Here is a 12,355-nt window from a genome sequence, read left to right as displayed (position 1 = left end):
CAGGAGCCTAATGAGGTTCAACAAGGCCAAGTACAAGGTACTACTCTTGGATAGGGGCAATTCCAGCTGTGGGTACAGGCTGGGAGAACAACTCCTTGTGAGCAGCCCTGCCAAGAACAGTGTGAAGGTTCTGGTGGAAGAGAATCATAGAATGGCCTGGGTTGCAAAGGCCCACAGTGCTCATGCAGTCCCAACCCCCTGCTATGTGCAGGGTCACCAGCCACCAGACCAGGCTGCCCAGAGCCACATCCAGCCTGGCCTTAAAGTAGCCCAGGAAATTGAGCTACTGCAGCCAAGATTAACTGCACAGACCTCAGTATGTCTGTAAAGCCTGTGTGCAGTTGGCTGCTGAGCATAGGACACTTGCAGTACATCTGCTAGTTCTCTGGTATGTGGCACGTGTGGGGTGCTGTTGTGGCCATTTTGAGGCAAAACAAGCTTTTGCAAAAGTAAGGATGGGCCATATATTTTAAATTTTATATACTGCTGGTATAGAAGGTTCTTGGAGGGCATCTCAATTTTAACATAACTTGCAAAGATTGTTGAGAAGTTGAGAAGGAGTCTGCTCAGTTTCCACACTAGGAAAGAACTGGCAGCATTCTGATGTATGGCTGCAAGCAGGAAGAAGCCTGGACACTCATTTGTTCAAGCAAACCATTTATTTATAGTTTTTGTAGAGAAAAATGCTCCCAGAGCAAACAGATGCTCTCAGAGAGGCCAGGTGTTCTCTGTGTGGATGGTTTGAGGAGTCTCTGTTTCAATTGTCCATAGAATCATATCACAGAATCATAGAATGGCCTGGGTAGAAAAGAACCACAACCTGCTGTGTGCAGGGTTGCCAACCAGCAGAACAGGCTGCCCATCCTGGCCTTGAATGCCTGCAGGGATGGGGCATCCGCAGCCTCCTTGGGCAACCTGTTCCCTTTGTTAATGCAGCCCAGAACACAGTTGGCCTTCCAGGCTGCAAGCACACACTGCTGGCTCATGTCCAGCTTCTTGTCCACCAGGACTCCCAAGTCCTTCTCCGCAGGGCTGCTCTCAAGCAGCCTCTTTGTCTTGTATGTGCCTTAACATAGCTTCAAGGAAGATCTGCTCCATGCAGCACTCTCTTCATCGCCATGGGGTCCAGCTGTCCCAGTGTAGAGAAAACATTTGGGAGCAATTCCCACTGCCTGCTGAGAGGAGTCTTCTCCATGTCCAGAGTGCTCATCTGTAAGACAAGTGGGTGTCTCTTATTTCCCATAGATCAGCAGGCTTGTGAGCCGATCTTGCAGCTCCCCCAACTCCTGCAGGACCTGCTCATGTCTGTCTGGATCCTGCACCAGGCGCTGGAAGAGGTTGAGCGGTTGGGACACTCGGAATTCCTCTGGCAAGATAATCTTCACAGGCACGTCCTCATTTCCTACAAGGAAATGGTTCAGACGTTTCTCCTCCATGCAGCAGCGCAGGTAGCACAAGATGTCATCCATCCGCTGCAGGAAATAGATCCCATGCCAGCTTTCCAAAGGGATGGCAGTCAGGAGGTGCATGAGCACGGTCTTCAGTTCATAGATAGAGAAGGTGTGGCCAGTCAGTATCTGGCCACACACTTGCATACATCTGAAGTGGAAACTGTCATCCTCATGGTCGGCTATATGCTGCCAGAACTTCGCCTCTGCCACAGCACAACTCTGTGGCCAGGTTGTGCTGGGAATACTAGGAGCCTCTGTCTCCTCGCTCAGAAAAATGTTGGTACTGTCTTGCTGCACATCAAACACTACCTTAATGATGAAGATGCGTTTGAAGATATCTGTAAGATGAAGCCTGCAGGAGCACCTGGACAGCACCGCATTCATGCTGCATGTTGCTGACTCAGGCATGCATTTCCAGGCATTTTCAATCAGCACCTGGAACCAGTGGGCTGTCTTCTCCGCATCTAGGTAGGAGTCAGTACAGAGTTCGTGTAGGAGGCTGGAGTGCTGATTTCCCAGCTGTTTCTTGGCGGTGCAGAGGAAGAACTGCATACCCATCTGCTGCTCCCTCCCGCATGTGCATTTCAGATCTACACGGATACGGGAGTTCCTTGCTGGCAGCTCCCCTGTGATGCACAGATCCAGGTGGAAAACATGCCCACAGGGGGCTGACAGGGGCACAAGCAGGCAGTAGATGGGTTCGTTCTCAGGGGGGGACCAGTCTTCATAGGTACTGCCCACCCCGATGGGGTGCTCTGGCACCGGATATAAAGTATCTGACACAAGATGCTGGCAGAAATTGATGAGGTCACTCAACAGCGACAGCATGTGTTCAGGGTTTCTTAGATGTCTTTGAATTGGCCAGAGTGTATCTGGAAAGAAAAGTGATTCCTCAATCTCCTGTTCCACCTACTCCGTCTCCCGCTGCACCTGCTGTTGCTCTTCCTCACTGATGGAGCTCTCATCATCTCTGTCTTCAGCCACCAGGAACTTTTTATGGATCTTCCACATGAACAAAAAGAGAAGAATAATAGGAACAGCCCAAATTTTCCAATAAGACAGTGCAGTGAACAGCAGGGCTCGAATGCCTATCCTGCTCTGCCCCAGATTCTCTACGTGTTGCCACTGCAGTGTCATCTGCGCTCACAGAAACACCTCACGCTCACACATGCGTTCAAGCGTTTCTGCATCCAACTCCTCATTAACACCTTGCACTCTCTGCACCAACCAGGTGAAGACAAGACCCAAAGTCATGATCTGGAAGAGATGAGAGAGGGGAGGTCAGTGGGGCTGGGTGGGAGCTCGCGCACGGCTGGGGGAGCGGGGCCAGGAGCCGCAGCCCCTGGGGTCAGGTAGGAGCGGGGCAAAGGGAGCTGGGAGGCAGCGGGGGCTGAGGCCGCTGTTTGTGCCCGGCCCAGCACAGCCTTCCCCCTGCTGCTGCACTCACCGCTGGCCCAGGCCAAAGTGGAGCAGCGCTGCCCGCTGCTGGCCTCGATGCCAGCCCTGCATTGTGATGCACTGTGTCATCACAGACGCCCCATCCCCAACCTTTGGCTCCATTCTTCAGCCCCCCCTCAGCTGCCCTGGGCCTCCATGGTCGCGACATCGGCCCTGTTCCGAGGCACGTGGCCGGACTCAGCTCCCAGGGAGTGAGCGATCTCTGTGTGCACCATCTCTGCCAAACCCCATGAGATCTCACTAGGAACCGCAGCCGCTGCTGTTGATCCAGAAGCTGATGCATTGGTTTCACCAAAAGAAGGGCACTTATACTGCTGTTTTTCTTTGTTTGTTTTTTAAAGTTTATTAAATTTTATTAGAACATATACATCGATGGAATATATTTTTTTTTTTCTGATCTACATTAATTGTATTTTCAGTGTGGCCGAAGACAGTTCCTCTTCACTCCATGTGGCCCCGGCATCTAAAAGGCTGGACTAACATGGCATACGCAGAAATGCCGGTGGCTACATGGATACGGATGTCGCTGCTCAGTCTTCTGGCTGCTAGGATAGATGTCTTCGTGGTCTTGCAATACTCCAAAGGCTGCCTTAAGTAAGCAGCTTCTTTTGAAATCCATCAGACGTAGCCTGCTGTAGCTGCTCGTCTGTGGAACAAGTGGGTGTCTCTTATTTCCCATAGATCAGCAGGCTTGCGAGCCGATCTTGCAGCTCCTCCACATCCTGCAGCGCCTGTTCATGTCTGTCCGGATCCTGCACCAGGTGCTGGAAGAGGTTGAGCGGTTGGGATGCTCGGAATTCCTGCGGCAAGATAATCTCCGCAGGCACGTCCTCATTTCCTATGAAGAAATGATTCAGGCGTTTCTCCTCCACGCAGCAGCGCAGGTAGCGCACGATGTCATCCACCCGCAGCAGGAAATACCTCCCTTTCCAGCTCTCCAAAGGGATGGCAGTCAGGAGGTGCATGAGCACGGTCTTCATTTCATAGGGATAAAAGTGGAGGCCAACCCGGATATAGGCAGCCACTTGCATGTATCGGACATAGAAATTGTACTCCTCGGCATGGGCAGCGATGTGCTGGAAGAACTTCACCTCTGCCACCGCACAAGTCTGTGGCCAGGTCGTGCTGGGAACACGACCAACCTGTATCTCCTGGCTGTTTAGAAAGATGTCTGTATTGTCCTGCTGGACGCCAAACAGAATGTTGACAAGGTTCTCTCTTTTGTTCCGATCTGTCACAGTCAGCCTGCAGGAGCGCCTGCGCGCCTCCACATAAAGTCTGCATGGTTTTGGCAAACGCATGCGTTCCCAGGCATCTTTGATCACTGCCTCGAACCAGAAGACTGTCTTCTCCGTATCTAGGTAGGAGTCAGTACAGAGTTCATGTAGGAGGCTGGAGCGCTGATTTCCCAGCTGTTTCTTGGCGGTGTGGAGGAAGCACTGCATACCCATCTCCTGCTCCCTCCCGCACGTGCATTCCAGATCTACACGGATACGGGAGTTCCTTGCTGGCAGCTCCCCTGGGGTGCCCAGATCCAGGTGGAAAACGTGCCCACGGGGAGCCTTCAATGGCACAAGCAGGCAGTAGACGGGTACGTTCTCAGGGGGGGACCAGTCTTCATAGGTACTGCCCACCCCGATGGGGTGCTCTGGCACCGGATAGAAAGTATCTACCAAGAGGCCTTTGCAGATATTGATGAGGCCACTGAACAGCAAGTGCATCTGTCTGCAGTTGCTTTGATGGCTTTCAACTGGCCAGAGCAAATCAGCAAAGAAAAGATCCTCCTTTTCCACTTCCTCTTGCTTCTCCTCCTGCTCCTGCTGCTTCTCCTCACTGATGGGGCTCTCCTCATCACTGATGTCTTCAGTTCTCTGGAACTTTTTATAGATCTTCCACATGAACCAGAGAAAAAGGAAGAGAATGCAAAGAACACTGCAAACCTTCCAGTAAGGCAACACAGAGAAGAGCAAGGCTTGAATATCCACCCTGCTCTTCTCCAGGTTCCTCTCTTCTAATTGCAGAGGCTTTTCTTTCTGCTCTCGCAGAAACACCTCACGCATGCGTTCAAGAAGGCTGTAAACCTTCCAGTAAGGCAACACAGAGGAGAGGAAGGCACGAATGCCCATCCATCTCTGCCCCACGTTCTCTACGTGCTGCCACTGCAGTGTCATCTGCTCTTGCAGAAACACCGCACGCTCACGCATGCGTTCAAGCGTTTCTGCATCCAACTCATCACCAACGAAAGACACTCTCTGCACCAACCAGGTGAAGACAAGACCCAAAGTCATGATCTGGAAGAGATGAGAGAGGGGAGGTCAGTGGGGCTGGGTGGGAGCTCGCGCACGGCTGGGGGAGCGGGGCCAGGAGCCGCAGCCCCTGGGGTCAGGTAGGAGCGGGGCAAAGGGAGCTGGGAGGCAGCGGGGGCTGAGGCCGCTGTTTGTGCCCGGCCCAGCACAGCCTTCCCCCTGCTGCTGCACTCACCGCTGGCCCAGGCCAAAGTGGAGCAGCGCTGCCCGCTGCTGGCCTCGATGCCAGCCCTGCATTGTGATGCACTGTGTCATCACAGACGCCCCATCCCCAACCTTTGGCTCCATTCTTCAGCCCCCCCTCAGCTGCCCTGGGCCTCCATGGTCGCGACATCGGCCCTGTTCCGAGGCACGTGGCCGGACTCAGCTCCCAGGGAGTGAGCGATCTCTGTGTGCACCATCTCTGCCAAACCCCATGAGATCTCACTAGGAACCGCAGCCGCTGCTGTTGATCCAGAAGCTGATGCATTGGTTTCACCAAAAGAAGGGCACTTATACTGCTGTTTTTCTTTGTTTGTTTTTTAAAGTTTATTAAATTTTATTAGAACATATACATCGATGGAATATATTTTTTTTTTTCTGATCTACATTAATTGTATTTTCAGTGTGGCCGAAGACAGTTCCTCTTCACTCCATGTGGCCCCGGCATCTAAAAGGCTGGACTAACATGGCATACGCAGAAATGCCGGTGGCTACATGGATACGGATGTCGCTGCTCAGTCTTCTGGCTGCTAGGATAGATGTCTTCGTGGTCTTGCAATACTCCAAAGGCTGCCTTAAGTAAGCAGCTTCTTTTGAAATCCATCAGACGTAGCCTGCTGTAGCTGCTCGTCTGTGGAACAAGTGGGTGTCTCTTATTTCCCATAGATCAGCAGGCTTGCGAGCCGATCTTGCAGCTCCTCCACATCCTGCAGCGCCTGTTCATGTCTGTCCGGATCCTGCACCAGGTGCTGGAAGAGGTTGAGCGGTTGGGATGCTCGGAATTCCTGCGGCAAGATAATCTCCGCAGGCACGTCCTCATTTCCTATGAAGAAATGATTCAGGCGTTTCTCCTCCACGCAGCAGCGCAGGTAGCGCACGATGTCATCCACCCGCAGCAGGAAATACCTCCCTTTCCAGCTCTCCAAAGGGATGGCAGTCAGGAGGTGCATGAGCACGGTCTTCATTTCATAGGGATAAAAGTGGAGGCCAACCCGGATATAGGCAGCCACTTGCATGTATCGGACATAGAAATTGTACTCCTCGGCATGGGCAGCGATGTGCTGGAAGAACTTCACCTCTGCCACCGCACAAGTCTGTGGCCAGGTCGTGCTGGGAACACGACCAACCTGTATCTCCTGGCTGTTTAGAAAGATGTCTGTATTGTCCTGCTGGACGCCAAACAGAATGTTGACAAGGTTCTCTCTTTTGTTCCGATCTGTCACAGTCAGCCTGCAGGAGCGCCTGCGCGCCTCCACATAAAGTCTGCATGGTTTTGGCAAACGCATGCGTTCCCAGGCATCTTTGATCACTGCCTCGAACCAGAAGACTGTCTTCTCCGTATCTAGGTAGGAGTCAGTACAGAGTTCATGTAGGAGGCTGGAGCGCTGATTTCCCAGCTGTTTCTTGGCGGTGTGGAGGAAGCACTGCATACCCATCTCCTGCTCCCTCCCGCACGTGCATTCCAGATCTACACGGATACGGGAGTTCCTTGCTGGCAGCTCCCCTGGGGTGCCCAGATCCAGGTGGAAAACGTGCCCACGGGGAGCCTTCAATGGCACAAGCAGGCAGTAGACGGGTACGTTCTCAGGGGGGGACCAGTCTTCATAGGTACTGCCCACCCCGATGGGGTGCTCTGGCACCGGATAGAAAGTATCTACCAAGAGGCCTTTGCAGATATTGATGAGGCCACTGAACAGCAAGTGCATCTGTCTGCAGTTGCTTTGATGGCTTTCAACTGGCCAGAGCAAATCAGCAAAGAAAAGATCCTCCTTTTCCACTTCCTCTTGCTTCTCCTCCTGCTCCTGCTGCTTCTCCTCACTGATGGGGCTCTCCTCATCACTGATGTCTTCAGTTCTCTGGAACTTTTTATAGATCTTCCACATGAACCAGAGAAAAAGGAAGAGAATGCAAAGAACACTGCAAACCTTCCAGTAAGGCAACACAGAGAAGAGCAAGGCTTGAATATCCACCCTGCTCTTCTCCAGGTTCCTCTCTTCTAATTGCAGAGGCTTTTCTTTCTGCTCTCGCAGAAACACCTCACGCATGCGTTCAAGAAGGCTGTAAACCTTCCAGTAAGGCAACACAGAGGAGAGGAAGGCACGAATGCCCATCCATCTCTGCCCCACGTTCTCTACGTGCTGCCACTGCAGTGTCATCTGCTCTTGCAGAAACACCGCACGCTCACGCATGCGTTCAAGCGTTTCTGCATCCAACTCATCACCAACGAAAGACACTCTCTGCGCCAACAAGGCGAAGAAAAACGCCAAAGCCATGATCTGGAAGAGATGAGAGAGGGGAGGTCAGTGGGGCTGGGTGGGAGCTCGCGCACGGCTGGGGGAGCGGGGCCAGGAGCCGCAGCCCCTGGGGTCAGGTAGGAGCGGGGCCGAGGGAGCTGGGAGGCAGCGGGGGCTGAGGCCAGAGCTGCTGCTGACTGCCCAGAGAGCCGCTCACAGGCTGCCCTGAGCGCTCGCTGCCGGCACTGCAGGCTCCCAAACCCCTCGCGGGCCGCTGTTCGCGCCCGGCCCAGCACAGCCTTCCCCCTGCTGCTGCACTCACCGCTGGCCCAGGCCAAAGTGGAGCAGCGCTGCCCGCTGCTGGCCTCGATGCCAGCCCTGCATTGTGATGCACTGTGTCATCACAGACGCCCCATCCCCAACCTTTGGCTCCATTCTTCAGCCCCCCCTCAGCTGCCCTGGGCCTCCATGGTCGCGACATCGGCCCTGTTCCGAGGCACGTGGCCGGACTCAGCTCCCAGGGAGTGAGCGATCTCTGTGTGCACCATCTCTGCCAAACCCCGTGGGATCTCACTAGGAACCGCAGCCGCTGCTGTTGATCCAGAAGCTGATGCATTGGTTTCACCAAAAGAAGGGCACTTATACTGCTGTTTTTCTTTGTTTGTTTTTTAAAGTTTATTAAATTTTATTAGAACATATACATCGATGGAATATATTTTTTTTTTTTCTGATCTACATTAATTGTATTTTCAGTGTGGCCGAAGACAGTTCCTCTTCACTCCATGTGGCCCCGGCATCTAAAAGGCTGGACTAACATGGCATACGCAGAAATGCCGGTGGCTACATGGATACGGATGTCGCTGCTCAGTCTTCTGGCTGCTAGGATAGATGTCTTCGTGGTCTTGCAATACTCCAAAGGCTGCCTTAAGTAAGCAGCTTCTTTTGAAATCCATCAGACGTAGCCTGCTGTAGCTGCTCGTCTGTGGAACAAGTGGGTGTCTCTTATTTCCCATAGATCAGCAGGCTTGTGAGCCGATCTTGCAGCTCCTCCACATCCTGCAGCGCCTGTTCATGTCTGTCCGGATCCTGCACCAGGTGCTGGAAGAGGTTGAGCGGTTGGGATGCTCGGAATTCCTGCGGCAAGATAATCTCCGCAGGCACGTCCTCATTTCCTATGAAGAAATGATTCAGGCGTTTCTCCTCCACGCAGCAGCGCAGGTAGCGCACGATGTCATCCACCCGCAGCAGGAAATACCTCCCTTTCCAGCTCTCCAAAGGGATGGCAGTCAGGAGGTGCATGAGCACGGTCTTCATTTCATAGGGATAAAAGTGGAGGCCAACCCGGATATAGGCAGCCACTTGCATGTATCGGACATAGAAATTGTACTCCTCGGCACGGGCAGCGATGTGCTGGAAGAACTTCACCTCTGCCACCGCACAAGTCTGTGGCCAGGTCGTGCTGGGAACACGACCAACCTGTATCTCCTGGCTGTTTAGAAAGATGTCTGTATTGTCCTGCTGGACGCCAAACAGAATGTTGACAAGGTTCTCTCTTTTGTTCCGATCTGTCACAGTCAGCCTGCAGGAGCGCCTGCGCGCCTCCACATAAAGTCTGCATGGTTTTGGCAAACGCATGCGTTCCCAGGCATCTTTGATCACTGCCTCGAACCAGAAGACTGTCTTCTCCGTATCTAGGTAGGAGTCAGTACAGAGTTCATGTAGGAGGCTGGAGCGCTGATTTCCCAGCTGTTTCTTGGCGGTGTGGAGGAAGCACTGCATACCCATCTCCTGCTCCCTCCCGCACGTGCATTCCAGATCTACACGGATACGGGAGTTCCTTGCTGGCAGCTCCCCTGGGGTGCCCAGATCCAGGTGGAAAACGTGCCCACGGGGAGCCTTCAATGGCACAAGCAGGCAGTAGACGGGTACGTTCTCAGGGGGGGACCAGTCTTCATAGGTACTGCCCACCCCGATGGGGTGCTCTGGCACCGGATAGAAAGTATCTACCAAGAGGCCTTTGCAGATATTGATGAGGCCACTGAACAGCAAGTGCATCTGTCTGCAGTTGCTTTGATGGCTTTCAACTGGCCAGAGCAAATCAGCAAAGAAAAGATCCTCCTTTTCCACTTCCTCTTGCTTCTCCTCCTGCTCCTGCTGCTTCTCCTCACTGATGGGGCTCTCCTCATCACTGATGTCTTCAGTTCTCTGGAACTTTTTATAGATCTTCCACATGAACCAGAGAAAAAGGAAGAGAATGCAAAGAACACTGCAAACCTTCCAGTAAGGCAACACAGAGAAGAGCAAGGCTTGAATATCCACCCTGCTCTTCTCCAGGTTCCTCTCTTCTAATTGCAGAGGCTTTTCTTTCTGCTCTCGCAGAAACACCTCACGCATGCGTTCAAGAAGGCTGTAAACCTTCCAGTAAGGCAACACAGAGGAGAGGAAGGCACGAATGCCCATCCATCTCTGCCCCACGTTCTCTACGTGCTGCCACTGCAGTGTCATCTGCTCTTGCAGAAACACCGCACGCTCACGCATGCGTTCAAGCGTTTCTGCATCCAACTCATCACCAACGAAAGACACTCTCTGCGCCAACAAGGCGAAGAAAAACGCCAAAGCCATGATCTGGAAGAGATGAGAGAGGGGAGGTCAGTGGGGCTGGGTGGGAGCTCGCGCACGGCTGGGGGAGCGGGGCCAGGAGCCGCAGCCCCTGGGGTCAGGTAGGAGCGGGGCCGAGGGAGCTGGGAGGCAGCGGGGGCTGAGGCCAGAGCTGCTGCTGACTGCCCAGAGAGCCGCTCACAGGCTGCCCTGAGCGCTCGCTGCCGGCACTGCAGGCTCCCAAACCCCTCGCGGGCCGCTGTTCGCGCCCGGCCCAGCACAGCCTTCCCCCTGCTGCTGCACTCACCGCTGGCCCAGGCCAAAGTGGAGCAGCGCTGCCCGCTGCTGGCGTCGATGTCAGCCCCGCATTGTGACGCACTGTGCCGTCACAGACGCCCCATCCCCACCCTTCGGCCCCCCTCAGCTCAAAATGTTATCTATGATTCCTGTCAACAATCTGCATCTTGCCCAGCCACAACATTTCTTCTCAGCATCAAAACAATAGGCAAAGGATTAATGGGAGTCCCGGGCTGCCAACTTCCAGTCTTACCTTGAAGACCAGGAGTGTTTTGTCTTTCCTTTCTGGAAGTACACCTTTGAGTACTGCTAGTAACACACGCTCTTTTGCTCTTTGTGTTGCTTCAGAACCAGCAACTTCTTAGAGAAAAGTTGCATGACATCTCTACATCACTAGAACAGGTGTAAAGAGGCCCCACCATACAATAAACTACCAGGAAATGAAAAGTAATAGGCCCTGTTCACTGAGAGACTGGAAGGAAATAACATCCATCTTTTCTTCTTTCTCCTTAATTTTACTTATTCCTTCCATCTGCTTCATTTCAGTTGGTTTAATTTATGTTTTATGTGGAAAACATACATCCATTCAAAACGTGAAATTCTGAAGGCAGTTCTGAATAGGTCACCTTGAACTACTGGGTCTTTCACTCATTTTTAAAACAAAAATGTAAACTGTTGATACTGTCTTCATGCATTTCAGTTCAGTACCTCCTATTCACAAGCAATAAACTAGAGAAATCTTTTTTTTTTTTGCCTGTAACAGGTATGGTTATGTCAAGGCACGAGCTCTGCACTGACCCATGACCATCATGGCTCACAGTTTGCTCAGCCCATGCACATTCTCCCAAACTTTGTCTAAGGGGCAGCAGCTACAGACACCAGCTGGGTCCAGCCCAATGACCTCAAGACCAGAAAGTCAAAAGGTTGTTCTACTTTGTAGCAGACACAGCACAGATGGTTACAGAAGTCTTTGTAACTATTTATTTAAGCAAATCCGACCTTAAACTGATGAAACTGTTGATCATTTGTTCCTTTTCTCCCTACACCTCATTGGTTTCTCCCTCAGAAATAAAAATATGTAGCAAACAAAACATCTGAGAACAAGGAGTGTTGGAAAAATACAAAATAGTCATATAAAAAATACACAATAGCAATAAGAACAAACAGGAAACATCTACAGATGAAAGTAGATGACTCCTGGTTATTGGTCACTGACTTTTGGTGTCATCCATACTGAGAAGGAGTATCTCAATATAAGAAAACAGAGGCATTTTCTACACTCTGCCCAGTGTGTCGCTTTTGTTTGAAGCTACAAAACAATGCAGTGATCCCAGTTCCCTGCAATGACACTTGGCCCTTCCCTTCTTCCAAACTGCAAATCCATGGCTTTTCAATTAAATTATGAACTGCTTGGTTTTTGATTGTTTGAGAAGTGCTTGGTGTGCTTGTACTAACACCTGTATCAACGATATCTGCTAAACAGAACATCTGCCTTCAGACAAAGAGCTCCTGCACATTGGGTTGCTATCAATGCCCTAACTGGATATCTGAATGCGACTTCAGTGTTCCAGATGTGTTATGCAGGTTCTTTGCATAACAGTGAATTTTACTCAGAGGTTTAAGATCAGGACTGACTGCCTCAGCTATGCTCATTCTTTTAGACCACATGCTTTGAATTCCTGCTTACTGACATTAAAAGTACTTTTACTCAGAGAAATAAAAAGAGAAATCCAGGAAAACTCCAATCTCTTCTCCAAGAGATGAGCTATTTATATGATGATTTGTTTAGTATGGTGGGACATTAATGGAA

The 12,355-nt window shown here is 51.7% G+C and overlaps 4 protein-coding genes across 4 annotated transcripts; all 4 read right to left on the bottom strand.

The window, feature by feature from the left end:
* Positions 1-1,225: 1,225 nt before the first annotated feature.
* Positions 1,226-5,197, bottom strand: LOC146760828 (inositol 1,4,5-trisphosphate receptor-interacting protein-like 1). Its single transcript, XM_085547837.1, has one exon. The coding sequence runs from the start codon at positions 5,195-5,197 to the stop codon at positions 3,578-3,580; it is 1,620 nt and encodes a 539-aa protein (XP_085403963.1). The 3' UTR covers positions 1,226-3,577.
* On the bottom strand, positions 1,233-2,279 carry LOC107315389 (inositol 1,4,5-trisphosphate receptor-interacting protein-like 1). Its single transcript, XM_015865715.3, has one exon. The coding sequence runs from the start codon at positions 2,277-2,279 to the stop codon at positions 1,233-1,235; it is 1,047 nt and encodes a 348-aa protein (XP_015721201.3).
* Positions 5,198-5,649: 452 nt separating the features above from the next.
* On the bottom strand, positions 5,650-7,986 carry LOC146760827 (inositol 1,4,5-trisphosphate receptor-interacting protein-like 1). The gene has a single exon (XM_085549613.1). It carries the CDS (start codon positions 7,687-7,689, stop codon positions 6,070-6,072), a length of 1,620 nt encoding a protein of 539 aa, XP_085405739.1. The 5' UTR covers positions 7,690-7,986; the 3' UTR covers positions 5,650-6,069.
* Positions 7,987-8,256: 270 nt separating this feature from the next.
* Positions 8,257-10,423, bottom strand: LOC146760826 (inositol 1,4,5-trisphosphate receptor-interacting protein-like 1). The gene has a single exon (XM_085549614.1). It carries the CDS (start codon positions 10,270-10,272, stop codon positions 8,653-8,655), a length of 1,620 nt encoding a protein of 539 aa, XP_085405740.1. The 5' UTR covers positions 10,273-10,423; the 3' UTR covers positions 8,257-8,652.
* Between the last annotated feature and the right edge of the window lie 1,932 nt (positions 10,424-12,355).

Source organism: Coturnix japonica, chromosome 5, assembly GCF_054131305.1.
Source record: "Coturnix japonica strain WE chromosome 5, WE-NBRP24, whole genome shotgun sequence".
NCBI lineage: Eukaryota > Metazoa > Chordata > Aves > Galliformes > Phasianidae > Coturnix > Coturnix japonica.
This window is presented reverse-complemented; position numbering and strand designations above follow the sequence as displayed.